Genomic DNA, 26,584 nt, shown 5'->3' with positions numbered 1-26,584 from the left:
TCGATAGCCCAGTGGCCAAACCAGCTGAGTATTCGCATTTGAATATTTGGCAGCTGTGAACTTTCAAGGGAAGGGCAGCCCATCACATCCTATCATGATAGTAACCATTGTTAATATTCGGAATATTGTGAAGAATTCAGAATGAATAAGTTTATAGAGAGTGTGTTTGTTGCCACTAAGATAACTGCCTTATGATCTAAACTAAACATACACTTAGCCTGAATGAATAATAATATGTCCATCTGCCAGAAAAGCACTTGGGTTATTTATTATATAACAGAAAGTTTGCTTCCTAAGAGCCTTGGGGGAAAGTCCGCATGTTAAGTCTTTAGCAACTTGAGCACTGTTTGGCTCGCTGAAGCCCTTTTTGTGCATGACCTTTCTTTTAGAATGTTTGGGGTTGTAGTCTGAGTAATGAGCATTTAAAAAATAAAAAACTTTCTTGTGATTTTAAAGTGTTGTAAGATGCTTCTGGCAGGACTCTTGCTAACAATTTCCTTTTTTTATGATGTACCAGATATTGACGAGTGTGAGAATGGTATTCATAACTGCCTCCCCGATTTTATCTGTCAGAATACTCTGGGATCCTTCCGCTGCAGACCCAAGCTACAGTGCAAGAGCGGCTTTATACAAGATGCTCTAGGCAACTGTATTGGTAAGACACACTGCCGCCAGAATTAGGGGAGGGGGGCAGTGATCCAACTCTGGGTCAGGCCCGTGGAATCTGAGGGGCCGTGTGGTGTGTACAGGACAGGGGTTGGCGGACTTGTTCTTTAAAGGACTGTATAACAAATATTTTAGGCATTATGGGCCATATGGTCTCTGAGGCAATACTCAGCTCTGCTATCATCATCAAAAGCAGCCACAGGCCAAATGTAAACAAATGGATATAGCCTCATTCCAATAAAACTTCATTTACAAAAACAGACAGCAGGCTGGCTTTGGCCCAAGGGCCACAGTTTTCTGACTCCTGGGTTTAACTGAAAGAGCTTGGGTTTTAGAGTGAGAGAAACCTGGTTTTAAACTGAGTAACTTAAGAAAATGACTTCCTCTGAGCCTCAATTTTCTCTTCTATAAAATGGGAATAATCATAATATCTGACTTATAGGCTTGAGGCAAGAATTAAACAAGTGCTTGTGAAGTGCCTGTTATGTGGGAAGCACTGTTTGCCTATTTAAAAATTGCTTTTAAAAATACTCTATGTTGGTAGTTGAATTCGTAGAGACGAGAAGTAGAATGGGGGTCCTCAGGGGCTGGGGTAATGAAGGAATGGGGAGCTAGTGTTTCGTGGGTACAGGCTTGAGAAGATAAAAAAGTTCTGGAGATGGAGGGTGGTAACAGTTGCACAACAGTGTGAATGCCACTCAGTGTGGTGACAATGGCATATCTTGTGTTACATACTCATATATTTCATCACACACCCAAAAAAGACACTCAGTTTTGTTGATCTGAGAAAGACCAATGTGAGAGGAGAGAACATCCCATGTGAACTTAGGAGGCTTGGGTAAGACTGCTCAGGCTGGAGGGGCAGCACGTGGCAGGGCCAGGGAGCTGGCTGGCCAGGTTACCTGTTTCCGAAAGAGGGGTGAGACCTGCTTTCCCTGGAGTCACTCAGGTTAACCACCTGGCTCGGTCACTGCTGTCAACTTGAGTCCAGATCTGGGTCCTTTCCTCACCCTGTGCTTGGCAGAAGCTCCTGCCTTTGAGGTCAGAGAGAGTTTTCCAGAGAAAATAACAGGACTTTGAGGGGCAGATGCCACTAGCCACCCCCCTAAGGGGGGAGGGTATGTTATCCCTCCTCTCAACAGGCCAGCATGGCTGTGAGCAAGAGATTGCAAATTTCTGTCTTGTTTCTATCTTAACCTTTTCTTAGTTAAATCTGTATTGATCATTTATTTTAAATGGATTAAAAGCTCTGTCTCCTACCCTGCTTTTTAAACCACCCATTTAAAAACAAGTAGAAGAGTGAGCTCTTAAGATAGGGGCCTCCTCTGAACCACACCCAGACTTTCCTCTTGGCAACTTTTCCTTTCATCACCTGGGGGAGGCTTCTGAGCTTCAGGGACCTTGACTTGACTGCCAGTTCACCCCCCCCCCCCGCCAGTCTCCTGGAGGACCCCTTTTTGTGTGCCAGTGGGTCTGGGGCAGGGACAGTTGTCACTTAGCACAGAGGGCAGTGAGCTGGGAGGCCGCTGGCTCTCCTGGGCCAGGAGGGAGGAGGGTCCTGCTGAGACTTGCGGCTTGCTTAGAGGGGGCTCCGTGAAGGAGGCTGGCATCTGCTGAGGATGGAAACCCTGACTCATGGCAAAAATCAGCCTCAATTTCTACAAAGCAGCAGCATTTGCAAGTCTTAACGCAGCCCTGGTTTCCCCTCCACCGGGTGTTGCACTGAGGCGTAGGAATTACGGAAAGAAGGAACTGTCTCCTCACTGTCCTTCCCTAGACTAGGGGGAAGCCCAGCTGCCTGACAAGTCCAGGCTGGCAGGAGGGACGTTGGCTGAAGCCCAACCCAGCAGCACTTAAATCTCTCACATCACCTCTCTGGATTCTCAGTGACAGCGTCCAAAACCAAGCATTCAACTCTCGGTGGGTCCCCTTAGCTTGGGATACCTGGGGAGGTCCCCATTTTGTGTGCTCTCAGTCCTGGCAACCAAGTTCAGGACTCACTCTTTTAAAAAATAATCTCGGCTGGGTATGGTGGCTCAGCCTGTAATCCCAGCACTTTGGGAGGCTGAGGAGAGAGGATTGCCTGAGCCTGTGGGTTCAAGACCAGCCTGGGCAACTTGGTGAGACCTCGTCTCTACAATAAATCACAAAAATTAGCCAGGCATAGTGGCACACACCTGTAGTTCCAGCTACTTGGAGGCTGAGGTGGAAGGATTACCTAAGTCCAGCAGGTGGAGGCTGTAGTGGCCATGAGCATGCCACTGCACTCTAGCCTGGGAGACAAGAGTGAGACTCTAAATCAAAAAATAAATAAATAATAATAATCTCTATTTCCATCGGGTGTGGTGGCTTATGTCTGTAATCCTAGCATTTGGGAAGACTGAGGCATGAGGGTTGCTTGAGTCTAGGAGTTCAAGACCAGCCTGGGCAACATAGACCTTGTCTCTACAAATTGTTAGTTTAGTCTGGCATGGAAGTGTGCACCTGTAATCGCAGCTACTTGGGCTACTGAGGTGGAAGGATTGCCTGAGCCCAGGAGGTCAAGGCTGCGGTAAGCCTTGATCGTTCTACTGCGCTCCAGCCTGGGCAACAGAGTAAAACCCTGACTCAAAAAAAAAAAAGGCAATATATGCTTTTATTTACAAATAAGCAAACAAAACCTAAGCGCAGAAAGTAAACTCTTCTCTGCCCAGTCCTGCCTTCCACTGGGCAAGATTTGTACACCCTCTATTCTCTGGAAACTTTTTGGTTTTCATGAAGATAGGACCAGATTGTTCTTCCGCTTGCTTTCTTCTCCACTTGACAAAGTATTTAGAAATCACTTTACATCAGCACCTTTATGTTATCTTTTCAAAAATCGCTGCATCGGCAGAAAATTCTAAGGAGAAAGTATATCAAGATAGAAGGTAGTTTCAGGCCGTCTGGGTAGGGACTGAAAAAGCTCTCTGGTCCTGGTCCCCTTCCCCTGCACACAGTCTGGGTCCTCTGCTGACCACCTCTGCCAGTGGCACCCTCTCTGGCCCTGGAACAGTGTGGGAAGCACTGACTCCACATGTAGACAAAATCCCTCTTCCTGGAACTCCTGGAAACTTCCCAGGACCCCAGGAGCCTGTCTGACCTTCCTCTAGCCACACAGTGGGCAGCCTATAGCAGAAGAACCCTGCTGCAGGACGGGCATATAGGACGGGTTAGGGTCTCAGGAAGCAGAGGCCTCATCCTATTATAGGTGAAAACATTTCCAGGACCTTGAAGTGGAGTCACTGAGGGCCCTGAGACTACCATGCCTTCACTAGGGTTTTCTTTTTACCTTATCTTGCCCCACCCCTACCCCCCACCCCTGGCCACAGTCCTCCCTTCTGTTTTAGTGGGGAGGAGGGAATAGGCCAGAGCAGGGCTTCCCACGGGCTGGCCTGGGGGTGGTCACAGTTCCTGGGGAAGGAAAAATTCCATTGAGTTTAGGAAGCACCAGCTTAACCGGTGCGCAGTGACCCTAACAGCTGGGATTGCCCAGGCTTTTCCCATGTGAATCTCTAAAAGGGAGAGACTGTACACTGTTCCCAAACTCGTCTGACCTTTTACAGTGATTTGTTCTGTTTATTCACTCTCCCATTCACTTATTTGTTCACTCATTCATTCATTCACTGATTGCCTGGCCCTTACCCTTGTGGAGCTCGCAGGCCAGGGCACATCCTCTCTGTGGAGCACACCATGTCCCAAGGGACACTAATGTTCCAGGGAACAGAGTTTGGGAAATGTAGTGTGAGAGTAAGACTTAGGGGGAAGACAGCGACCACTTTGCTAAATGCTGTGTTTATTCTTGATTCAAGGTAGGAGCCACCCAGTTGTTTCTTTAAAAGGCTAAATAGTAAGTATCAACTTTTGGGGCCATCTGGCCTCCATGAGGACCACTTAACTCTGTTGTTGCAGTGTAAAAGCAGCTGTAGGCAATATGTATCAGGGTGAGGCTGGGCATGGTAGCTCACACCTGGAATCCCAGTGCTCTGGGATACCAAGAGGGAGGATTGCTTGAGCCCAGGAGTTTGAAACCAGAATAGGCAACATAATGAGACACTGTCTCTACCAAAAAAAAATTAGCCTGGCATGGTGGTGTGCACCTGTAGTCCCAGCTACTTGGGAGACTGAGGTAGGTGGATCGCTTGATCCCAGGAGTGCAAGGCTGCAGTGAACTATGATCATGACATTGTACTCCAGCTTGTGTGACAGAGAAAGACTGTCTCTAAAGCATTAGATAGCTAAATAAAATAAAAGCAAGCAGTAGGCTGGATTTGGCCCGAGAGCTGTAGTTTGCTGATCACTGAGTTAAGCAACCTTGTACTGTCTGGGAGTCAGGATACCCTGAGTCTAGACCTGGCCCTAGTCGACCTCGGACGCCAGCAATGAGCCTAGAGATTTATTTAATCTCCCTGGGCCTTGGTTTCCTCTTTATAAAGTACAGACAGTACTAACTTGCAGGCTAGATATGGTGGTCATGGGTATTAATACACATCAAAGCTTTTATAAATTGTAAAGTGCTGCACAATCAGTGTGAAGGCTGACTTCAGGGAGGAGGGAGTCGGGGCCGATTCATTTGACTGAGGAGGGTGGGTGGGACTGGCAAAGAGAGAGGCACAGCTGCCCCTCTTTTTGACTGATGCTCAGAGGTCTTCCCCCGTCACTCCCTTCTCTTGGTTCCCTGACCCCTCAGATGCTTTGTAAGTGTCTAAATAAGGTGGTTTTCGACTCACCTGGGCAACTTGGCAAGACCTCCTCTCTACAATAAATCAAAAATTAGCCGGGCGTGGTAGCGCACGCCTGTAGTTCCAGCTACTTGGAAGACTGAGGCGGAAGGATTGCTGGAGCCCAGCAGGTCGAGGCTGCGGTGGCCGGGAGCAGCCACTGCACTCCAGTCTGGGCGACAGAGTGAGACTCCTACTCAAAAACAAAAAACAAAAAAACAAAAACAAACAAACAAAAAAATAAGGTGGTTTTCAGAGTTGATTTTTTAAAAAGACTTTGTCTTGTAGGAAGCACAGCCCGTGTGCTTTTACTCCTAATTTGACCAGGAGCAAACTGCTGCATAGCTCATCCTCCTGGGTCAGTCACTGGTTCATATTGCTCATCATGTGAATGCTCCACAGTCCCCATGTCACAGGTGTGTCCACTTGAGGAAGGAGACCACAGTGGAGTGATCTTAGGGAATCGCGGCACTTCCCGTTTGGGCCTGAGTCAACACAGGTCCCATGGACTGCAGACAGGGATGGCAGGAAGGTGTGGGTACCAGACAGACAAGGGGGGTGGGCATTTCTGGAGGTGGGACCCTGAGTGACCCATCTAGGATCTGAAGGTATGTTGTTAGGGCTTGAGTGTTGAGGGCTGCTGGGGAGTGCTGGTGCAGAGTGGACGGTCACCTGTCTTCACAGCATTGTGCTAGGGAAGGAGCTCCATCTACCTGTGTGGAGTATGTGAATGCAGAAAAGCCAGGCAGGCAGGTTCGGATCTGGGGTAGTGAAGGTGAAGGTGTTGGAGGTTTAGGGGCAGAAGAGGCACCAGGAAGGTGGTATTTGAGGTGGTGTATGGATTTGAAAGCCAGTAGCACCTCCATTTGTGATTTTACCAAGAAGAAGGAAGGGGATTTTCTCTGGAGATCTGACTATTGGGATCTTGGATGCCCTCCATATTTAACCATGTTGTCTCCTTCTTTTCATGCTGTAGATATCAATGAGTGCTTAAGTATCAGTGCCCCGTGCCCTGTTGGGCAGACATGCATCAATACGGAGGGCTCCTACACATGCCAGAAGAATGTGCCCAACTGTGGCCGTGGCTACCATCTCAATGAGGAGGGAACGCGTTGTGTTGGTTGGTATTAAAAGGAAAAATCTGAAATAAGACTTTTCTGTCTGCTTCCAGCACAAATCCTTCCTTCTCTAGAAGGGGAGAGTAGATCCCCAGAGAGAGACCATTTCTGCCTGTCCATCTATCCTGTTGCCAGTCCCTAGGCACAAGCCTTTATGGTCTCACCTGGACTGTTGTAGCAGAACATCGACCCATCCGTGCCTCAACCTTGTCTCCTCCTGTCTGTGCAGCCTGTCCTAACCCAAGGCTCTCTTACCCCTCCCCCGCTTTCATCTCTTCAGCAGCTCCAGACTGGTGACAAATGACAGAGACTCCTACTTATAATCCAATCATCCTGAACTGACCCAACTTCACAAACCTTATAGTCTAGGCAAAATAGGTCTTGCTGTTTCCCAAACAAGAACTGCCCTTTCCTCTCTGGATTTTGTTTTTCTTTTCTTTTCTTTCTTTTTTTTTTTTTTTAATTGGGGGTCTCACTCTGTCACAGGCTGGAGTACAGTGGCATGATCAGGACTACCACAGCCTTGACCTTCTGGGCTCAGCCTCCTGCCTCAACCTCCCAAGTAGCTGGGACTGCAGGCATGCAGCACCATGCTGGGCTAATTTTTTTTTTCATAGAAATGAAGTCTTGCTATGTTGTCTAGGCTGGTCTTGAAATCCTGGGCTTAAGTGATCCTCCTCCCAAGGTGCTGCGATTACAGGCGTGAGCCACTGCACCCAGCCTCTGTGTGGTTTTTTTTCTGTTACATAATTCCCTCTGCAACCTGCTCCTACGTTCCTCTGGATCCAAAACATCTTGCCTGTGCAGATCCCTGCCAGGGAAATCGTCTTCTTCCCATGACCCTCAGGGCACTTGCTCAACGTCTCCCCAAGTTTCTGCCTTAATGAGAAGCTCCTGCCTTGATGAGGATCGTTCCTGGCCAGCCAAAGCAGGTCTCCCTGAGGGCAGGCATTGCATCTGGGCTGGCTAGACGTCTCCCTGGCGTGGGTCCTGGCATGTGGTAGATGCTCTGTGAAGTTGTGTTGAAGAGTAAAGTGATACTTGTCAGTGCCCATTTCATTTGTTCCTTTCTTGCCTTCCTTTCTGATCATCTTGGGGGGAAGAAGACCCACACTAAAGCATTTTCAACATGTCTCTCTTTGTCCTCTGCAAGATGTGGATGAGTGCGCGCCACCTGCTGAGCCCTGTGGGAAGGGGCACCGCTGCATGAACTCCCCCGGCAGCTTCCGCTGCGAGTGCAAGGCTGGTTACTATTTCGACGGCATCAGCAGGATTTGTGTGGGTATGTAGGTGTCCCCTACAGGCCGCAGGGTACCCGACCGGTGGTTCCAAAGAGGACACAGTCTGTGGCATCTGGAGTGACCATGGTCTGATCCTCCTCGATGAAAATCCCAAGTGCAGGCAGACCCCGAGGGAAGACCCCGAGTCAAGAGACCCCATTCTAGCCCTAGCTTTGCTGCTCCCCAGCTGGGCAGCTACGGGCAAGGCCCTCCCAGGGGTGAGCCTGTTCCTCACCCATAGAACAGGTGGTCTGCTTGACCGACACCTCCACGTGTTGATGAGACAGGTATACAGAAATCAAAGGTGTTAATGATTTTCCAGAGATTCACCTCTGACCTGCAGGAACCAGAGATGTGCAATTAGTCCCGGCAGTGAAAGCCAGAGAGCCAAAGGTGACCAGGAGTGGGGTCAGACCCTGCCAGTCAGCATTTTCTGTCACCAAACCAGGGGGCTTAGGGCAGCCTGGAAGCTGCTCCCACGCGCCATCCCTTCACTCCCACAGGCCCTTTTTCCAGATCCTGGTGGACACTCCTTGTGGGCCCTACGGCAAGGACTGGCAGGAGAACTGCAAGTCTCACCCAGTGGGCAGGCACACCAGGGTGGTCCCAGCTCACTCACCGATTTGCTGTGTGCTTGGGACAAGTCACTTTGCCTCTCTCATCTGAGAGTGAGGCTGGAGGAGGTGGGGGATGGACAGGGGCTGCTGCCCTTGGCAGGTGGGCAAGTGGGGCACTGTTGTGGGTGGGGTGGGTATTGTCCTGAGCTGGCCTGCCCTTTGCTTTCAGACATCAACGAGTGCCAGCGCTACCCCGGGCGCCTATGTGGACACAGGTGTGAGAACACACCAGGCTCCTATGTCTGTAGCTGCTCTGTGGGCTTCCGGCTTTCTGTGGATGGCCGGTCATGTGAAGGTGAGGCTGCAGACCACATCTGCTCCCTTCCCCCAGGCTGCCTTCTTTTGGGGAAAGTCACCCTACTCCTGCAGACCAGTTTGGGGCTAATTTGCATTCGTTTCCCAGCACATTTTTTTTTCTTTTTTCTTTTTTTTTTTTTGAGTTGGAGTCTCACTCTGTCGCCCAGACTGGAGTGCAGTGGCCACTCCCGGCCACTGCAGCCTCGACCTGCTGGACTCTGGCAATCCTTCCACCTCAGCCTTCCAAGTAGCTGGAACTACAGGCACGCACAACCACGCCCGACTAATTTTTTGATTTATTGTAGAGATGGGGTCTTGCCAAGTTGCCCAGGCAGGTCTCGAACCCGTGGGCTCAGGCAATCGACTCACCTCAGCCTCCCAAGGTGCGGGATTACAGGCTGAGCCACCAAGCCCGGCCCTAGCACCTATTAAATTACATGTCAGCCGGGTAAGTGCCTGTAAAAGAATTTCTCACAGAGAGGACTGCCCATCCACCCCAATTTCTCCTGGTAGCATCTGCCCTTCAGGGCCATGTGGAGAGTCACAGGCTGCTGAGGAGGCCATGATACGCTATGAGTGTGGGATTTGGAGGCGTGAGGCCCACTAGTTATGTGACCTTGGGGATGGCTGATCTCACCCTGCCTTGGTATCCTCACAGGGGAAATGGACTGGTGCATCAAAGAGAAACCAAAACTGGGCATTTGTCAGACTTTATTCAGACTACTGCAGTCAGGGAGAGAGACTTCAGTGTACATTGATCTCAAGTTCGCTAGAACAAAAGGAGGGAGAGTTTGTAAGTGCTGGAGCCTGAGTACTGAAAGCCGTTGAGATTAGGCTGTCTGTATCTGCTGATGGGCCATTGTCCAAGTTAGGCTCTATGCTCCACAGAGACTGGGAGCCAGGGCCCTAGCCCACCTGATGATGACATCCACAGGCATGGCTCCCAGGTCCTTGGGAAAGGCATGCCTGGGTTGTAGAACATACCTCTCAAAGGGACAGAGAAGATTTACATTTGTAAGTTTTTCTAAAGTGGATGTTTCCAAGAGAAGCAGGAGTCAGGGCCTGCTGCCAGAACTGGGCTGGAGCCAAGAGAAAATTCTTTCAGCAGCATTGAGCTTTCTCAGGCAGGCATCCTATGGGGCTGGGTCCTCACCCCAGGGACATGGTCTTGTGCCAGTGGGAGCCATGCTAAAGTTGGGTCAAGTCTCCTGGTGTTGGGGAGTCAGCAGAGTCAACTGTGCCAAGAGGCTTGTGTTTCTCAGATAACACCCACCTTCTGGGCTGGTGGGGATATGGGGCCATGATCACATGAACAGTATGTTCAACCCAGGATCTGGCATATCATGGGGGCCCAGCAGATGTCGCATCAGATCTGGGGATTAGTTCTGAGGTCAGCAGACATGGAGAGCTCTGGGTGACCCTCTGCAATCCCTCATGCTGCCCACCATGCCCCGCTCAGTGATCTGCCCCGACCCAGAGGGTAGCTTCTGCAACCAAACTCAAAACACGGCAGGCCTCACAATTCTGGATTAAGAAGGAGTCCTTGCTGATGAGATGGTCATAGGAGTCGGATGCATCAGAATGTGCTATAGCAAGCATAACTGTGAAACTGGAGGAGGACAACGTGATGGGTCCGGGTTCCTAGGCTTCCCCGAAGATTTTGGGATTTGTTCCTAAGAACATGTGAGCAGGTGGAGGCCAGGCCGGGTGTGTAAGGATCAAAGGAATGAAACACGCAGTGGAAGGCTAATGGATGTTTCCTCCTGGCCTGCTAAGAATTAGTAGTAAATAAATGTGAGAAGGGACTTCCAGGCCGGGGTTAACTAGCTTTTTCTCTAAAAGCCACCTAGAAAATATCTTAGGCTTTGCCAGCTACTCTCTATGTTGCAGCTACTCAACTCTATCATGATGGCACAGAAGCAGCCAGAGGATCGTGGTCAAATAATGTGCGTGGCTATGTTCCAATAAAACTTTACATAAAAAAACAAGCAGTGGGCCAGTTTGGCCCAAGAGCCATAGTTTGCTGACCTCTGTGCTAAGCAAAGGGAACAGATACATGGGCGTCCAGAGTTGCTGAGTGACCCAGCAAATTCTGAGCACTGGAGTATGAGTATCAGTGTACGGGCCAGGTCACTAAGGGCCTTCTTCATGTGCCCTCATCTGCATAGGATGCCATCAGGGAAGGGAAGGCAGGACAGAATCAGATTTCCAGGACAGGAACTAGAACGGACTCTGGTGGCCCGGTGGGGGCTGGTGTAGAGAGTCCAAGGCTGGAGGCTGTTATTTTTGTCCTGGGAGCCACCTGGGAGGTGGTATGGCTTGCAGCAGGCAGGGGTGGGGAAGGAGAGATTCCAGATTCATCAGCCATGAGTGTCTCTCCCTCAACCCTGCACCTTGGCACCTCCATCCCCCCAAGTGTGTTCGTCTGAAGAAGGTGGAGACTCCTCTCTGTTCTGTTTGCTGACCCCAGTGCCATGGGCATGAGGGCTGCTCTGGAGGCGGAGACGTGTGATGCAGCTGAGCAGTGACCTCCGGGGCCTTCTCTCTTTCAGACATCAATGAGTGCAACAGCAACCCCTGCAGCCAGGAGTGTGCCAATGTCTACGGCTCCTACCAGTGTTACTGCCGGCGAGGTTACCAGCTCAGTGATGTGGATGGGGTCACCTGTGAAGGTGAGGTCACGCCCACTCGCTGAGGGGGAAGCATCCCCAGGCCTTGTTATAACACAGCAGCTGCAACCTCTACATCTCAGAACCCACAGGGAAGACTCTTGGTGGTTTGTTGTCTGTTCTCCAAATGCGACATTTGAATACACTTTACCTATCCTTGAGAGTGAGATTAGGAAGGAAGTAAACCACTCCTGAATTGTTGCTTTTTTTTTTTTTTTTGAGTCAAGGTCTCACTCTGTCACCCAGTCTGGGGTTCAGTGGCACCATCACGGCTCACTGCAGCCTCAACCTCTTGGGCTCAGGTGATCCTTCCACCTCAGCCTCCCAAGTAGCTGGGCCTACAGATGCATACCACCATGCCTGGCTAGTTTTTTTACTTTTTTGTAGAGACGAGGTCTCACTATGTTGCCCAGGCTGATCTCAAACTCCTAGGCACAAGAAATCCTTTCACCTCAGCCTCCCAAAGTGCTGGGTTCACAAGCATGAGCCGCCACATTCTGCCTCTGAGTTGTTCTTTAATAGACCAGCCATGGTGGCGATCACTATGTGTTCTGGGACTTTGGACCACACATCTCAGGGCTTGTTGGCGGCATGTAACTGAGAAGTGAGAAGGGGGCTTAGAGACACCCACATCCCTGACTCACAGCTCCTCCTCCTCCTCAGTGACCTGTCTCTCCACGTTGTTGGAAGATTAAGCCAGATGATGACTTAAAACTACTTTGTAGGTGCTTAAAGGGCCACTGTCATTGTGATTATATTTTCATGTAAGGTGTGTTTTTTATTGATGAACTGCTCTTCATTCTCCTCCTGCTCCCTACATACATAGTTCACACGATGAACTTGCTGTGTGACCTTAAGCAGGTCCTATTTCCTCTCTGAGCCTCAATTTCCCCTTGGGATGTGATGATCTCTGAAGCCTCCTGTGTCCAGCTTACCCTGTGCTGCTGCCCTTTTGGGCCTCCGCCCTACCCTCTATGGGACATAGCCCTGCCAGCAGCCATGGTATATGCCAGGACATGGGATGCTGAGATGGGCTTTGCCATTGCAGATATTGACGAGTGTGCCCTGCCCACCGGGGGCCACATCTGCTCCTACCGCTGTATCAACATCCCTGGAAGCTTCCAGTGCAGCTGCCCCTCATCCGGCTACAGGCTGGCCCCCAATGGCCGCAACTGCCAAGGTGAGTAGGCAGAACCCCCTGGGGTGGCTCAGGCCATGCCTGGGGCTCTGCATTGTTTCCCTGACCCGGAGCCACAGCACAGATGGGGTGTGTTCAGAGAAAGGAGGCCTCCACATCCCAGGCGTGTCCAGGGGTCCATGCACACCCCTCTTTCCCCCCCCAGGCCCTCAGTACATCAGTCCTTGGGGTTGTCTGAGCCCCGCAAAGGATCTCGTGAGCCCTCCCACCCTGCCCTTGGTAGCCCTTTCAGCTTTTAGAGAAGGAAGTTGGAGGTCAGTGACTAGAGTACCATTCCTCAGTGTAGTACATGTTTGTTCAGTCTTACATTCAGTCATTCAACAAACCCTTGCTGTGGGCCAGGCCCTGCGTGCTAACAGTGAGCAAGGTGTCAAGGGCCTCTGTTCCGAGGTACTAGTCACTGTCCAGGCAAAGGATGGGTGTGGCCTGCTGTGGGATAGCCCTTGGACACTTATGGCTGTGAGGTCAGCTCCAGCATAGGCTAAATAATAGGGGGACCAATGGCATCCATTCTGTGTTGAGCCTCCATTTCTAAGAACAGTCAGGGGCACATTGAGCATCCTGTGACCATCCATTTGATAACTGAGGGGGTGTGCTCAGTAGATATCTCAGTGATCCTCAGAGTACATAATGGTCCTGGAAGCTGAATCACAGAGGCAGGTCATGAGGGTGTTTCCTCTTGAGTCTCACACGGGATGTCGATCCAGAGGCTCCAGAGGGCCCTGGGTTCTGCAGATGTAGTCCCCGGTCCTGAAGAAGGTGACTTGGATCAAAGGCAGGCAGGAGCTGCAGTGTTTCCTGGGAGGGACCCCACACAGCTTGTTCGGAGTTCTGGATGGAAGTCCTTTGTTTTCTCATTTCTGATGGAGCAAACGACTTTTCTCCTGGCCAGGCTCCCTTACCACAGTCTGGGGCCCTGCCCAGACACAGCAAAAACACATTCCTGAGCTGTGGCCTTTCAGACTGGTGACTGTTGTTATTGCCACCGATGATCAGGCATTTGGCACCTCTTAACAGATGCCTCCCAGGCTTGTCATGGCATCCCCTGAGCCCCACCATTTGGCTGTTCTGAAGTGTCTATGGGAAGAAGGGTAGCTCCCCATTTCCAGGCGCCTCTCATTAGTGTCCCAGGCCCCATCACAGGAGTCCCAGGCCTGGTTCCAGTGTAGCCCAGTCACCAACCCCAGGTCACAGGGCAAGATGTATAGTTCCTTTAAACCTGGTTTCCTCATTGTAATATGGAACTGGTAGCTCCTGCCCCTTCCCTCCTAGGATGTCACACATGAGATAAGTGTTAGAAGCTGCAGAGAGAGCTGGGTGGTTAGCGTCTGGACTCTGGCACCAGCCTATCTGGGTTTGAAACTCAGTTCTGCCATCTGTAGAATTGTGATATGACCTTGGGCAGGTCCTTAAGCTTTGTGAACTCCTCCCTAAAATGAGAATCATAATAGTAATTGCCTTATTTAATCCTTAGGAAGATGAGGTGAGTTATCCATGCTAAGTGTTCCCAGGGCCTATCATATAATCATATAGATGCTTCTACCATCATTATACTCATTCCAGGGATTGTGAATGATAAGGCAATACTCTATTAATGTAAATATCCTATAAATGAAAGAGCTGGCATAGGGCACTGCTCCACAAACCAGTAAGTGGAGGGCAAGGATGGTCCGATCCCTGCCCCACCTTAGTTGGTGGAGGCCTGGGCTTCTCCGCCTTTGGATGGGGGCAGTTCCTGTAGCCTCAGCCTTCACTGTGTTGCCTTTGGGTCTCTCATAGACATTGACGAATGTGTGACTGGCATCCACAACTGCTCCATTAATGAGACCTGCTTCAACATCCAGGGCGGTTTCCGCTGTCTGTCCTTTGAGTGCCCTGAGAACTACCGCCGCTCTGGAGACACGTAAGTCCTTTGGGCCCTGCCATTGTCTGTCTGTGTTGGCTTTCCTGGTGGCTCAGCCCCCTAGGCCTACAGGTAGTTAATGGGCTGTGACCTCAGTGTCCTTCCATAAGAGCACTCAAGGATCAACTGATCCCTAGTTCTCAGTCTCCTAAATGCCAGTGTCTGGTCTGAGAAGGCGAAGTGGGTAACTGCAAATGAGTCTGGTGTCTATGGTCAGACTCCGAGGCCAAGCTTGTGCACAGAGCCAGGCAGAAACCACAGCTTTCTTGTTTCCTAGGGTGGAAACTTGGACAAATTCTGTGAGCCTCAATTTTCTCATCTGTAACATGCAGATGTCAGAATGTGCTCTGATTTGGTTGAGCAGGCAGCAGTGTCTCCATGTCAGGCAAAAGCCAGGACGACAGTATGACTTACTGGAGCATTGATATTAGGTGACCTACCTGAAAGCCAGAGTCTGTCCAGCTGGTGCCTGTGTGACAACAGCACTGAAGATCTGTTCCTAAACATGGTTCTGTGTCCTAAATGTGGGGCTGTGTGGCCCTATGTCATGATAAGCTCATCCACTCCCATGCCGCCTGGGTATCCATTTGAGGCTGCGGTTCATGCCTTATACCACCCTGTCCCTCATCTTATTCGGCAAGTCTCATTTCGGGCCATTGTCAGTTTTTTCAGGAGAAACTCCACGCTGAGGACGGATCTCAGGGCTATGGACTTGTGACCCCACCCTCCAGCATGGAAAGGCTCAGAGCAGGCACCCAGATGGGCTCCCTGTGTTTCCCAGACTTTGGCCTCTTGACCTTGTCTGAGGGTCAGTGTAGTGTCCCTGCTCAGGTGGCTGCCCAGCCGCAGCTCTGGCACGACCTCCAGCTTGCTGTCACTCTGGCTTCCCTGGAGCTTCCCGTATTCTTCCGGAGCTGGAGTTGCTCATTCCCCAGCCTGGGTGCTTCCCTGATCTACTGTGTTTCTCAGCGTGGGTTTCTGTCTGCTTGAAAAACCCCACACCTTACTTCCTTCCTGAGCTCAGGTTAGGGAAAAGCCACTCCAGATCTGGGTTTGCAAGTCCACAGCCTCCCAAAGAGCTCGTGGGTTATGCAGCGGCCCAGTGAGAAGTGATGATGCTTCTCTGAGCCATTAAGAAAGTTTCGTGTCCTTAGTTTGAGGCTGTGCAGCTGTTTGTCATTGGAAGTTTAGTCATTCCCAGGTCTTTGTCAGTGTCTGGACTTGAGGGTTCGGGAATCTGGTTGTGGTTGTAACATCGATTTGTAACTCGTACATAGCCATGAAAACAAGAGAGGAGGAGGCTGCCCTGCATGGGGATCTTGATCTTAAGCCCAAGGGTGGGCGGGTTGACCTTGTGCACTGAGGTTATGACTGAAATCAACAGAATCCAGCTCCACCTGTCATGTTGGTGGTGGAAGCCTCTGTCATCCCCTCAGTACTGGAGAAAGTCATCACTTGTTGGACTAACTGTTTACACCTGACTAGACAGTACCCGCATAGGCCTCTGTTCCCTATACTTGTCTGAGGAGAGTCCCTCCCCCAGCTGGGGGTGGGGTGGGCAAAGGGCTGCCTGGAGTTGGCCACACTTGGGTGATGGTGAAAGGAGGAATGAGTTAGGCAGAGGGGCAGGGAATGTGGACACACATGCAATGAAATGGGTTGTGCCACATGAAATCTAGACCCCACATTCCGCTCAGTGACAAGTTGATGTGCCAGGCACCTGGTTTGTCCCATTCCATGGACTCAGCAGCCTGTTGTCGGGGCTGATAAAGAAGGGATTCTGTCATTCTCCATAAGTCCACCATAGGACTCTCTCCAATTTTCTTGTTGACTTTCACTGGGGGAGGCATGAACCAGCCAGGAGCCCAGCATTGGGCACCAGAAATGGAGGCCAAGCCCAGAATTCCAGCTGAGGGACCATTGGGATTTTTATCCTGGTCGGAGGAGCTGCTCTGGGACCACAGGAACACCAATAGCTGTAGAATGAGCTGCAGTGACAAGTCACTGACAAAGAGGACTCGTTCCTTTGCCAACCCAGGGTATACCAGCGTGGACAAAGGTCAGTGGTCCAAGCAAGGAGGGGCCACCCCCTTCAGCACTGCTGATTCCTTAGACTGGAGTTTTCTATTTTATAGCCCCTTTTCTTTCTCAGCCAAAATCCCAAATCCGAGCCTCTTAACAAATTTATCACCTGACCTTCAGAAAGCAATGTTTAAAATCTAAAAGAGCCATATTTAGAAAGGACTCAGTGGCCAGCACTTCTGTGGTTAACACTCAACAAGAGCAGCTCATTCGGGGAGCCTTGACAGGCAGGATTTAAGAGTCTCTGTGCTTTCTCTCACTCACTCTCTCTTTCTCTCTCTCTCTCTCTCTGGGCCTCAAACCTTCTTTCTTGTCTGGGTAGTGTCCCCGGCAGCCAAGGGCTGGTAACTGGAGCATGACCCAGCAAGCTGGGCCGCAAACCACAGAGCTCGGCCTCATGGACAAGACCAGGCTGTTATGGTCCTGCCCACACAATTCCCTCCTAGCCACAGAAGGAAGTGTTCAAGGCTGTCCCAGAGCCTTCAATGGCACTGGAAATATCCTCCTTATCCCCTCAGTGGGGCCAGCCCCTGACGACTTGTGGTCTTGAAAGCTGGAGCAAAGCTGGGTGACCCTTGGTTGCTGCTTCACAGGGAAGGGACATGAGCAAACATCTCTGGGCCTGAGGGTGTAATGAGGTGGACAGGGGAGAGGGATGTCCTCTCTTCCTTGGCCAGTTCCTGGAGCTTGTCTTCAGAATAACAAGTGTGAGGAAGTCAGGAAGATTCCAGCAGGGATGACCACAAGCATCAGACAGCCTGGGGTGGCCAGAATGCTTGTGCCTCCCAGAAGGGAATGGGCTTTGAGGACTTTTTTTTCCCTCTGGTATGTGGTGGCTTTGGATAATTTTCATAGAACTTGGGGTATTATGATCAAATTGTTGAACCGGAATATTGGGACACATTGTTCTCTAAGGCGTGTCATGAAAGTTTCATGACATAACATAATGAAAGGACACGCCTATGGAAACCAGAACCTGTGGTCCCAGGAGCCTAGCCCTCCATGCCAGGCTGGGTCCAGGGCAGGGTCACCTGTGCCCTGCTCTGTAATAGACTCATTGATGAGAGCCTATCCCCAACCTAGACACACTGGCTAGAAAAAATGTTAGTGCCGTTCCCAGTCTGACAGGCAGTTTGCCAGATACAGCAGTTGTGATTTCTGGGGTGTTGCAATACGTTTGGATAGGACAGGATATGATCATTGAAGTCAGGACTGACCAGGAAAGACAAGGACAGGTTTGTATGTGCAGTGATCTTTTGCTAAGCATGTAGTGGGTGTCGAGACTATGCTGGGGCTAAAGAGCCTTGGGCCCTTCTTGGTCTAGAAGGAACCAGCCCAGAAACTCCTAGAGTGAGGAAAGGTTTGTGGTGCTCTGATGAGAGACCCTGTGGGGAGTGTCCAGCTCACTGGTATATGATGGCACACCTCACATTCACGCACACCTCACATTCCTTGCCTTCCACACGCACTGGTATAACCCTTCCCGTCTGGCAAACCAAAAAACCCTGTCCTTGGTTAGTACAGACCACCCTGGGAGAGGTGGGAAAGTGGAAATCCCACCGGCGGACTCTAGCACCACCTGCTGATCAGACCTATCCAGGCCATTCCTGTTTGTGTGTGTATGTGTGTGTGTGAAGCAGCTGTTTGTGTGTGTATGTGTGTGTGTGAAGGCTTTGAAGTAGACAGACCAACTTTGAAACTCAAACTTGCCCCTTACTACATACAGGCTGGGGGTCATGGACAGGTTATGCATCCTCACTGAGCCTGGCTTCCCGTTAGAGTGGGGAGAAAGATGGGAGACAGCCATGGGAGCTAGAGGAAGGTAACCCTGATTCTCCTAGCTTGCCGCTGGCACCTAGAGAAGCTCAGTCATGGGCCCCACCCACCTCCTTGGCTCTCCATGGCCTCCACAGCTCACTGCTCTTCCGAGGGCCTCTCTCTGGCAGCGAGCTCTCAGCGCATGCGAAACACTCCTCTTTGGCCTGGACCTCAGTGTCTCTGAGGACAGACTGCCTCTCAGCAATATCCATGCCCACCTTCCTTCCTACCTCTGTCTTTGGGCCCTTCCCCCACAGGACTCCCTCCTTCAGGGTCTTTGATCCTCATACCCTTAGTACCGTGGAGTTCAGACCCAGGCTGTCCTTTCTTAGAACTCGGAATGGTAACTAGCCAAGTGAACATAAGACTTCCTGTCAGTCCTGGCAAATCCATACATAGGAGGTAAAAAGAGACCCTACTCACAATAAACATTAAATGTAAAGTAAGTCCAAGTAACCCAGCATAAGACATGGAAGCGTAAAAAGCCGAAAGGGAGATGTGCTGAAAGACCAGGACAGAGGACACTCCTGACAGAGAATCCAAACACAGTGGAGATGGCAGAACATTCTGGGACATGCTTGTCCAGGTTCTATGAAGCTCTGCACCTTGGTCCTGCTTCCTAAGACAGCTGCCTTTAGCATCATAGGCCTGGAGCTCAGGACATGGGAGATGGTCCCTGTCCCAACCTGTCCCAGGAAGTTAGAATATGTCACAGGAAGATGGTAACTATCTCCCTCCTGTCAAAGGAGGTTAGAACCTGTCCTCACCCTGTCATAAGGAGTTAGGACCAGCCCCTATCCTGTCATGGGAAGTTAGGACCTGTCTGTATCTCCGTCACAGGAAGTTGGGACCTGTCTCTATCTCCATTACAGGATGTTAGTACCTATCTGTAGCTCCATCACAGAATGTTGGAACCTGTCTGTATCTCCATCACAGGAAGTTGGGACCTGTCTCTATCGCCGTCATAGGAAGTTAGGACCTGTCTCTATCGCCATCACAGAAAGTTAGGATCTGTCTGTATCTCCATCATAGGAAGTTGGGACCTGTCTTTTTCTCTGTCACAGGAAGTTGGGACCTATCTCCATCACAGGAAGTTAGGACCTGTCTGTATCTCTGTCATAGGAAGTTGCAACCTGTCTCACTTTCCGTTACAAGAAGTTGGGACCTGTCTGTGTCTCCATCACAGGAAATTAGGACCTGTCTGTGTCTGTTACAGGAAGTTGGGACCTGTCTCTCTCTCCATCACAGGAAGTTAGGACCTGTTTATATCTCTACCACAGAAGTTAGGACCTGTCCCCATCTCCATTCTGAGCCCTGAGCTGGCCCTGTGGACACAAACAGGGAACTAGGCCTGGAGCACAAGGCTTAATGATGGGGAACAGGGAGTAGACCTCACTGCTTGTCTGTTACAGGAAGTTGGGACCTGTCTCTCTCTCCATCACAGGAAGTTAGGACCTGTTTATATCTCTACCACAGAAGTTAGGACCTGTCCCCATCTCCATTCTGAGCCCTGAGCTGGCCCTGTGGACACAAACAGGGAACTAGGCCTGGAGCACAAGGCTTAATGATGGGGAACAGGGAGTAGACCTCACTGCTTGAGCAGAGATCTGACTCCCTCACTCACTCTGTGACCTTGGGAAATGGGAAGGCCACGTTCCCTTTGTGTCTCAGCTTCTTCATCTGAAAAATAGCGCTCAAGCTACTGTCATAGTGCAGGTGTAGTGATCACAATAGGAAATATGATAAGGAATAGCCCTGCACTTGGTAAAGAGCAGCAGCCCTGGTGCAAGTGGCAGAGACAATCACTTCAAGGGTCATCTCTGAGACCCATCCAAGAGTCCTTTGTAGCCCTGGATGCTATCTGGCCAAGGGGCCAAGAGCCTGGATGACACCTAGGGAGCAGGTTGTGCCTGCTGAGTGCGCCCAGGGCTCTGCCGGGGAGAGGGGGACTCACCTCACTCCCGACACAGCCCTTGACCCCCACTCACCCAGCGCCCCCAGAGGGTGTTGGAAGAGGCTAGCACCTGAGTCAGCAGCCCAGAGGTCCACGGCGCCTCCCCCAGGTGAGTGAGGGCTGCTCTTCACGTTGGCCGATTGGGCCAGAGGGGTGGCGGGAGACCCTACCCGCCAGCCCCGGCTTCCTCGCACTCTGTCGTTTCTCCGCTTGCTGGACCAGCCCTAACCCTCGTCTTGTCTCTCTGTCCACTTTTCTTGCAGCCGCTGCGAGCGCTTGCCTTGCCATGAGAATCGGGAGTGCTCCAAGCTGCCTCTGAGAATAACCTACTACCACCTCTCTTTCCCCACCAACATCCAAGTGCCCGCGGTGGTTTTCCGCATGGGCCCCTCCAGTGCCGTCCCCGGGGACAGCATGCAGCTGGCCATCACCAGTGGCAATGAGGAGGGCTTTTTCACCACCCGGAAGGTGAGCCACCACAGCGGGGTGGTGGCCCTCACCAAGCCTGTCCCCGAGCCCAGGGACTTGCTCCTGACCGTCAAGATGGATCTCCATCGCCACGGCACCATCAGCTCCTTTGTGGCCAAGCTTTTCATCTTTGTGTCCGCAGAGCTCTGAGCACTTGCTTTGGGCCACGGGGGGCTCCTTCCTGTTGCTTTCCTAACCTGTCCCCCGGGATGTTAATAAAGTCTTAGCAAGCCCTCCCACACAGTGTGCCTGGCGTGCCTTGGTTTTATTTGGCATAGTTGGGAGTTTCTGTGCCGCTTATCATCTGGGGGTGAGCCAAGAGCTTGCCATCACGTGGTACCCCTGCAGGCTGACTGAGGAGTGTTCTCCACAATGTGGTATGCCCCTGGGGGTCCCCATCAACAGAGCTCACTGTCTATACCACCAGGGAGGCCAAGCCTGGCATATCATTTCAGATAAGTTGTCTCCTCTTCGTTTTGTGTTGAACCCATAGGATAAAGGTGATGATGGGGAAGGGTCCTAAGATTACTGAACTCAGTCACCCCTTATTTACAAATGTGGAAACTGAGGCCCAGAGAGAAGGAGAAGGGTTTGGCCAAGGCTACATGGCCTGTTGTGACCAAGCCAGGCCAAGGAACTAAGTCTTCTGGCCCCTGCTTGGTTCCTTGCAGTATCACCTGGAGTTGAGCATTTAACTGAGATGAAAACACTACCCTGAGAGTCAAACCTCCTGCTCTGTTTGTCTTGAAAAGATGCCCGAGCTTGTGGTGGAAAAACACTGAACACAGTTGCAGCATCTTGGATGCAGCTCTTGCCTAAATGAGGTCAGTTGCCTCCACTGAGGGTGGTGAAGGACCTCACAATAAATGTGATGCTCATGGGATCCTTCCTTGGTGTTACCTCCGGTCCTGCCAGGCAGGCAGTCATCCTCATGGAGACTCAGAGAGGGCAAGCAGTTTGCCCAAGCCACACAGCTGGTATCTGTGCCCTGATTTACTGATCCTGCAGCTCTGACTGTTCCATTTTGCCACAATACCTCCACCAAGGGCCTTATCCATCTGTTTCCCTCCATCTCCTCTGCCATTCCGGCCAAGTAGCTGTCACCTCTTCCCCTCTGCTGGTCTCCCAGCATCCATTCATCCCTCTCTGTGGCATATCCTCTGCTCAGCAGCTGGAGTGATCTTAGCTTCTGCCCAGTGATGATGGTTTCCTTTGCATTTGGCCTGAGCCCTCCCAATCCTCAGTATGCCTCTCAAGGCCATGTGTAATTAGTCCTTGCCTGCAGTCTCCAGCCTGACCTCGAATTGTTCCCTTGCCCTCTTCCCTCGAGCCACACTGCTGCCTCAGGCCCTTTGCATGTGCTTTGTACCCTCGCCCTGAATGTTACTAAACCTCGGCTTAAGTGTACCTTCCTCAGAGTGGCCGTCCCTGGCATCCCTGACTTATGTTTTCTCTGTCAGTCTTTCTCATGGCCTTTGCAATCTTTATAACAAGTTGCAGTTCCCATTGACCTGTGTTTTGCATTTGTCTTTTCTACCTTCCAAAAGGCTCCGTGAAAGCAGAGACCAGGTCTGTCTCAATCAGTGCAGTGTTCCAGCTCCTGGTAAGGTACCTATCACAGTAGGTGCTCCGTCCACATCTGATGAGGAAACAGATTACTTTGTGACAACCCTGGCCCCTGGTTTGTGTCGCTAGCCTTTCTGTGACTATCACCACTGATGCTGTTTCCAAGCAGAAACCCAAAGTGGGAGAAGGAAGAACACCACAGTGGAGTCAAGTAAAGAATATTTTGCAGAATCCTAAATTTCTTCCCAGGTCCATGGAAGCAGGGGCATGAGAATGCCTCCTACCTTGCTGCCTAGTGGAGAAGACGGACATACAGTTAGTGCCATGGTGGATGGTAACAGCTGCCCACAGGTCATGGGGGCACAAGCCCTTCTTGCAGCCATCTCCAGGTCTCCTGCTCTGTGTCCCAGTCCTCTCTCTGTTCGTGTTCAGTCCAGACAGCTCTAGTGCTTTCTCCAGGCCGCAGCCAGAGTGCCTCTCTGAAGGACCTGTCTGGTCACGATGGTCTAATCCTCCTAAGAACCTTCCATGGTTCTTTCCCTAGCTCTTTGGGATGACATTTGAAGCCCTGCCTGATCTGGCCTCAGCCGACCCTCTCAGCTGCATCTGGCCCACCCCGGCTCACCCTGTGTGCTTGTGTTCTGGCCCTGCGGGATGGCTTGCCCTTCCCTGAATGTGTCTTTTTCTGGCTTTAGCACATGCCAGGTCATCCTCCTACAAGCTGCCATTCTCCTTGAGGACTTGTCTCAGAAACCACCACCTCCGTGAAGCCCCCCAGCCCCCAGGCATCTTCTGTCAGAGCATTTACCCCATTATCTTAGGGTAAATGTTTATCATCCCCACTAGACTGGGGCTCTTTGAAGGCAGTGATTGCGTCTGGTTAATTTCTGTATTCTCTGCACCTTTACAATGTTTGGCCTGAGGAAGGAGCTCAGCAAACATCTGAATAAACATGGATGGATGGACAGAGGGAAGAATGGATGGGTGGATGAATGGATGGGTAGCATTTTCGATTCTTAGTTCAACTATCATTTCCTCTGTGAAGCTAGCAAGGCATATCAGTGACCCAGTTGTTCTATGCAATCATTCATTCGTCATGGTCCAGATTACTCCAGCCAGAAGGAGTACTTTCGCCTTCATGGCCATAGGAGCGTTAGAGGTGGGTGAAAACCTCACAGGGGCTTTAGAGTCCCCCTAGTAATAGTCCATGGCTTAGTCAGAATCCCTGCTGCAGCATTCTCATCAAACGACTCTCCACTCTGCTTGAACTCTCCTTTGTCTGTGGGACACCCTACCTCTTAAGGTGGCTTGTTCTATTTTGGGACCACACTGAGGTTTCTGAGTGCACACCGGGGGTGACATCTGAATGACCCAAGCGCTCACCTCTGCCCTGCAGCTCCCTGGGCCTCTATAGCCGTGTTTCTAGATCATGCTTCTGAGAGATCATACGGTGCAGAAAAATACAAGAGTAGGAGTTGGGAGCTCCTCGCCATTTACCAGTTCTGTAACCTTGGATAAGTTGTCAGCCTTTCAGAGCTTCAAGGTCCCCCTCATGGATGACTTTGACGAGTACGTGAAGTAACACACCAGGCAGCATCTGGCATATCGCAGGTAGTCAGTAAGGTTTAGTGTTGGTGTCTTCATCATTGGAAAGTAACAGTGTTCATGTGGCTTTTGACTTGATAGGGATGAAGGTTCAGAGGGCTTGGATGGGTCCAGGGTCACTAATAAGCAGAGCTGATGTCACTTCTGATTTCTAGACCTGTGCCTTTCTGGCTGTGTCACTGTAGTAAATCAAACTCCTAAGGAGAAAAGGCAGTAATCATGGTTATGGTTATTAAAATGGTAATGATAACAGCCATGACAACTGACACTCATAGTGCTCACTGCGAGGCAGGAACTGTTTCAAGCATGTAACTCATTTATTCCTCATAGACAAGCACTGTTAATATCCCCGTTTCACAACGAGGATGTAGAAGCACAGAGAGTTAAGGAACTGGCCCAAAGTTTCACAGCTGGTATCTGGTGGGCCTGGGATTCAAACCCAGGCAATCTGGCCCAGAGCCTATGCGCTGAGCCCCGTCCTATGCTGCATCAAGTGCTGGGAACAGGCAGTATCCCTGGGATTAGTTAGATTGTTACTCCAGCCTCATCTCAGAGATCCCACTAAATAACTACAAGTACAACACAGGATGTTTCATTAGCTAAAGGAAGAGGCAGTGTGGTATGGAAAAAAGAGCTGTGAGGCTGAAATGAGATAATATATGCACAATGTAGCACAGAGGCTGCAGCAGTGTCATTTTGGAAGCTTTCTGGATCCTAACCCAAAAGCACGCAGAACATCCAGAAAGGAAAATTAAAAATCTATGGAAAATATTTATGACTAAAAAAGGTACGGTTGTTTACTATTCAGACCCACCTGCATGGTATTGGCATTTGTGCAGGAAAAAGCAGTGGGAGAACCCCAAAATAGCCAACAGGTATCCCTGTAAAGTATAGGGGATCCTTTTGGGAACAGCAGCTAAAACTGAAAAGCGTCTGCTAACTCCAGTGGCCAGTGTGTGTGAAGGACCCATGGCAGGGAGTAAGGGGCTGGAGCAGGGAGCTTGCGGCTTCCTTTATATCAGGGTCTCACACTGGGGAGAAACTGCTGGAAATACAATAGAAAACTGGACAGGAAAGAGACCTGGCACAGTGGCTCATGCCTGTGATCCCAGCACTCTGGGAGGCTGAGGCAGGAGGATTACTTGAGCTCAGGAGTTTGAGACCAGCCTAGGCAATATAGCAAGACCTCATCTCTACAAAAATAAAAATAAAAAATTAGCTAGGCGTGGTGGTGCATGCCTGTAGCCCTAGCTACTCAGGATACCGAGGTGGGAGGATGCCTAAGCCCAAGAGATCGAAACTGCGGTGAGCCGTGATCGTGTCACTACACTGCAGCCTGGGTGACAGAATGAGACTACGACTTGGGGAAAAAAACAAAAGAAAGAAAATTGAGTAGAAAAGAGACCAAAGAGAAGATAGGAAAAGAAGATTCAGGCAAATGTAGGGGGATGTCAGAAAGCAAGCTGCCAAAGCAACAGGCTGGGAGCTCTGTGATGTTAGGAAGGCTACTGTGAACTGTGCTATTTCTAAAATGTCAGGAAAATTAACTTCCTGTAAAGGTTCTGTGTATTCATTTTTGTAGCAAACTGGGTGCCTTAAAATAATAGAAATTGATTTTTTTCTTGGTACTGGAGGCCAGAAGTTCAAAATCAAAGTGTCAGCAGTACTGGGCTCCCTCTGAAACCCATAGGAAAGCCCCTCTTCCCGGAGAAGAATGTTTTTTCCTGGCTTCTGGTGGATTGTGGGCAGTCTTTGGCATTCCTTGGCTTGCAGCTATGCCACTGCAGTCTCTGCCTTTGTCATCACATGGCCTTCTCCGTGGGTGTCTTTGTCTTTACAAAACCCTCTTCTTATAAGGACACCAGTCCTATTGGGTCAGGGTCCCAGTCTACTCCAGTGTGACCTCATCTTAACTAATTACATCTGCAGTGACCTGCTTCCAATTAAGGTCACATTCTGAGGGACTGGAGGTTCGAACTTAGTTAAATATTTTTTGGAAGGGCACAATTCAACCCATAACACCCCTCCAAAATGCTCTGGGCTGAATTGTGTCTCCCTGCCCCCCCAGAATCATATATTGGAGTCCTAACCTCCAACACCTCTGAATATGACTTTATTTAGAGATAGGACCTTTAAGGAGGTAATTAAGTAAAAGTGAGGCCATACAACTATGCCCTCATACAATACAACTGGGATCCTTATAAGAAGAGATTAGGACACAGACATGCATAGAGGGGAGACCATATGAACATAGCGAGAAGGCTTCTGCAAGCCAAGGAGAGAAGCCTCAGAAGGAACCAAGCCTGCCAACACCTTGATCTTGGACTTCTAGCCTTGAGAACTGTGGGACAATACATTTCTGGTGGCTAAGCCACCCAGTCTGTGATATTTTGTTATGGCAGTCCTAGCAAAATAATATACAAAGTTATTATAAGAAAAAGAGAGAATAAGAAACAGTATGATAGCCCCCTGGGTAATGAAAACACACCAGAAAGACGTAATCATGGACTCAATCCAAACTCTAATATTCTAGTTTGAAACCAACCAGAAGTGTTAAGAAAGTAATCCAAACATGAAAAAAAGTAAGGCAGAATTAGAAAAAACTGA

General features: G+C 50.3%; 1 protein-coding gene across 2 annotated transcripts in view; it reads left to right on the top strand.

Annotated features, from left to right (window-relative positions):
* FBLN1 (fibulin 1) overlaps positions 1 to 26,584 on the top strand; it is a 73,123-nt gene that overhangs the window by 15,964 nt on the left and 30,575 nt on the right. Inside the window, exons 7-14 of one of the 2 annotated variants that reach the window (XM_008055167.2) lie at positions 518 to 655; positions 6,379 to 6,522; positions 7,674 to 7,802; positions 8,587 to 8,712; positions 11,267 to 11,386; positions 12,432 to 12,563; positions 14,361 to 14,484; positions 20,602 to 21,052. In XM_008055167.2, coding sequence (XP_008053358.2) covers positions 518 to 655; positions 6,379 to 6,522; positions 7,674 to 7,802; positions 8,587 to 8,712; positions 11,267 to 11,386; positions 12,432 to 12,563; positions 14,361 to 14,484; positions 20,602 to 20,956 — 1,268 coding nt within the window. In that variant the 3' untranslated portion in view covers positions 20,957 to 21,052. Of the gene's footprint in view, positions 1 to 517; positions 656 to 6,378; positions 6,523 to 7,673; positions 7,803 to 8,586; positions 8,713 to 11,266; positions 11,387 to 12,431; positions 12,564 to 14,360; positions 14,485 to 20,601; positions 21,053 to 26,584 lie in introns of those variants that run through there. The other variant, XM_021710965.1, reaches the window with a different exon arrangement.

Source organism: Carlito syrichta, unplaced genomic scaffold, assembly GCF_000164805.1.
Source record: "Carlito syrichta isolate Samal-C Ts95f unplaced genomic scaffold, Tarsius_syrichta-2.0.1 Scaffold301761, whole genome shotgun sequence".
NCBI lineage: Eukaryota > Metazoa > Chordata > Mammalia > Primates > Tarsiidae > Carlito > Carlito syrichta.
This window is presented reverse-complemented; position numbering and strand designations above follow the sequence as displayed.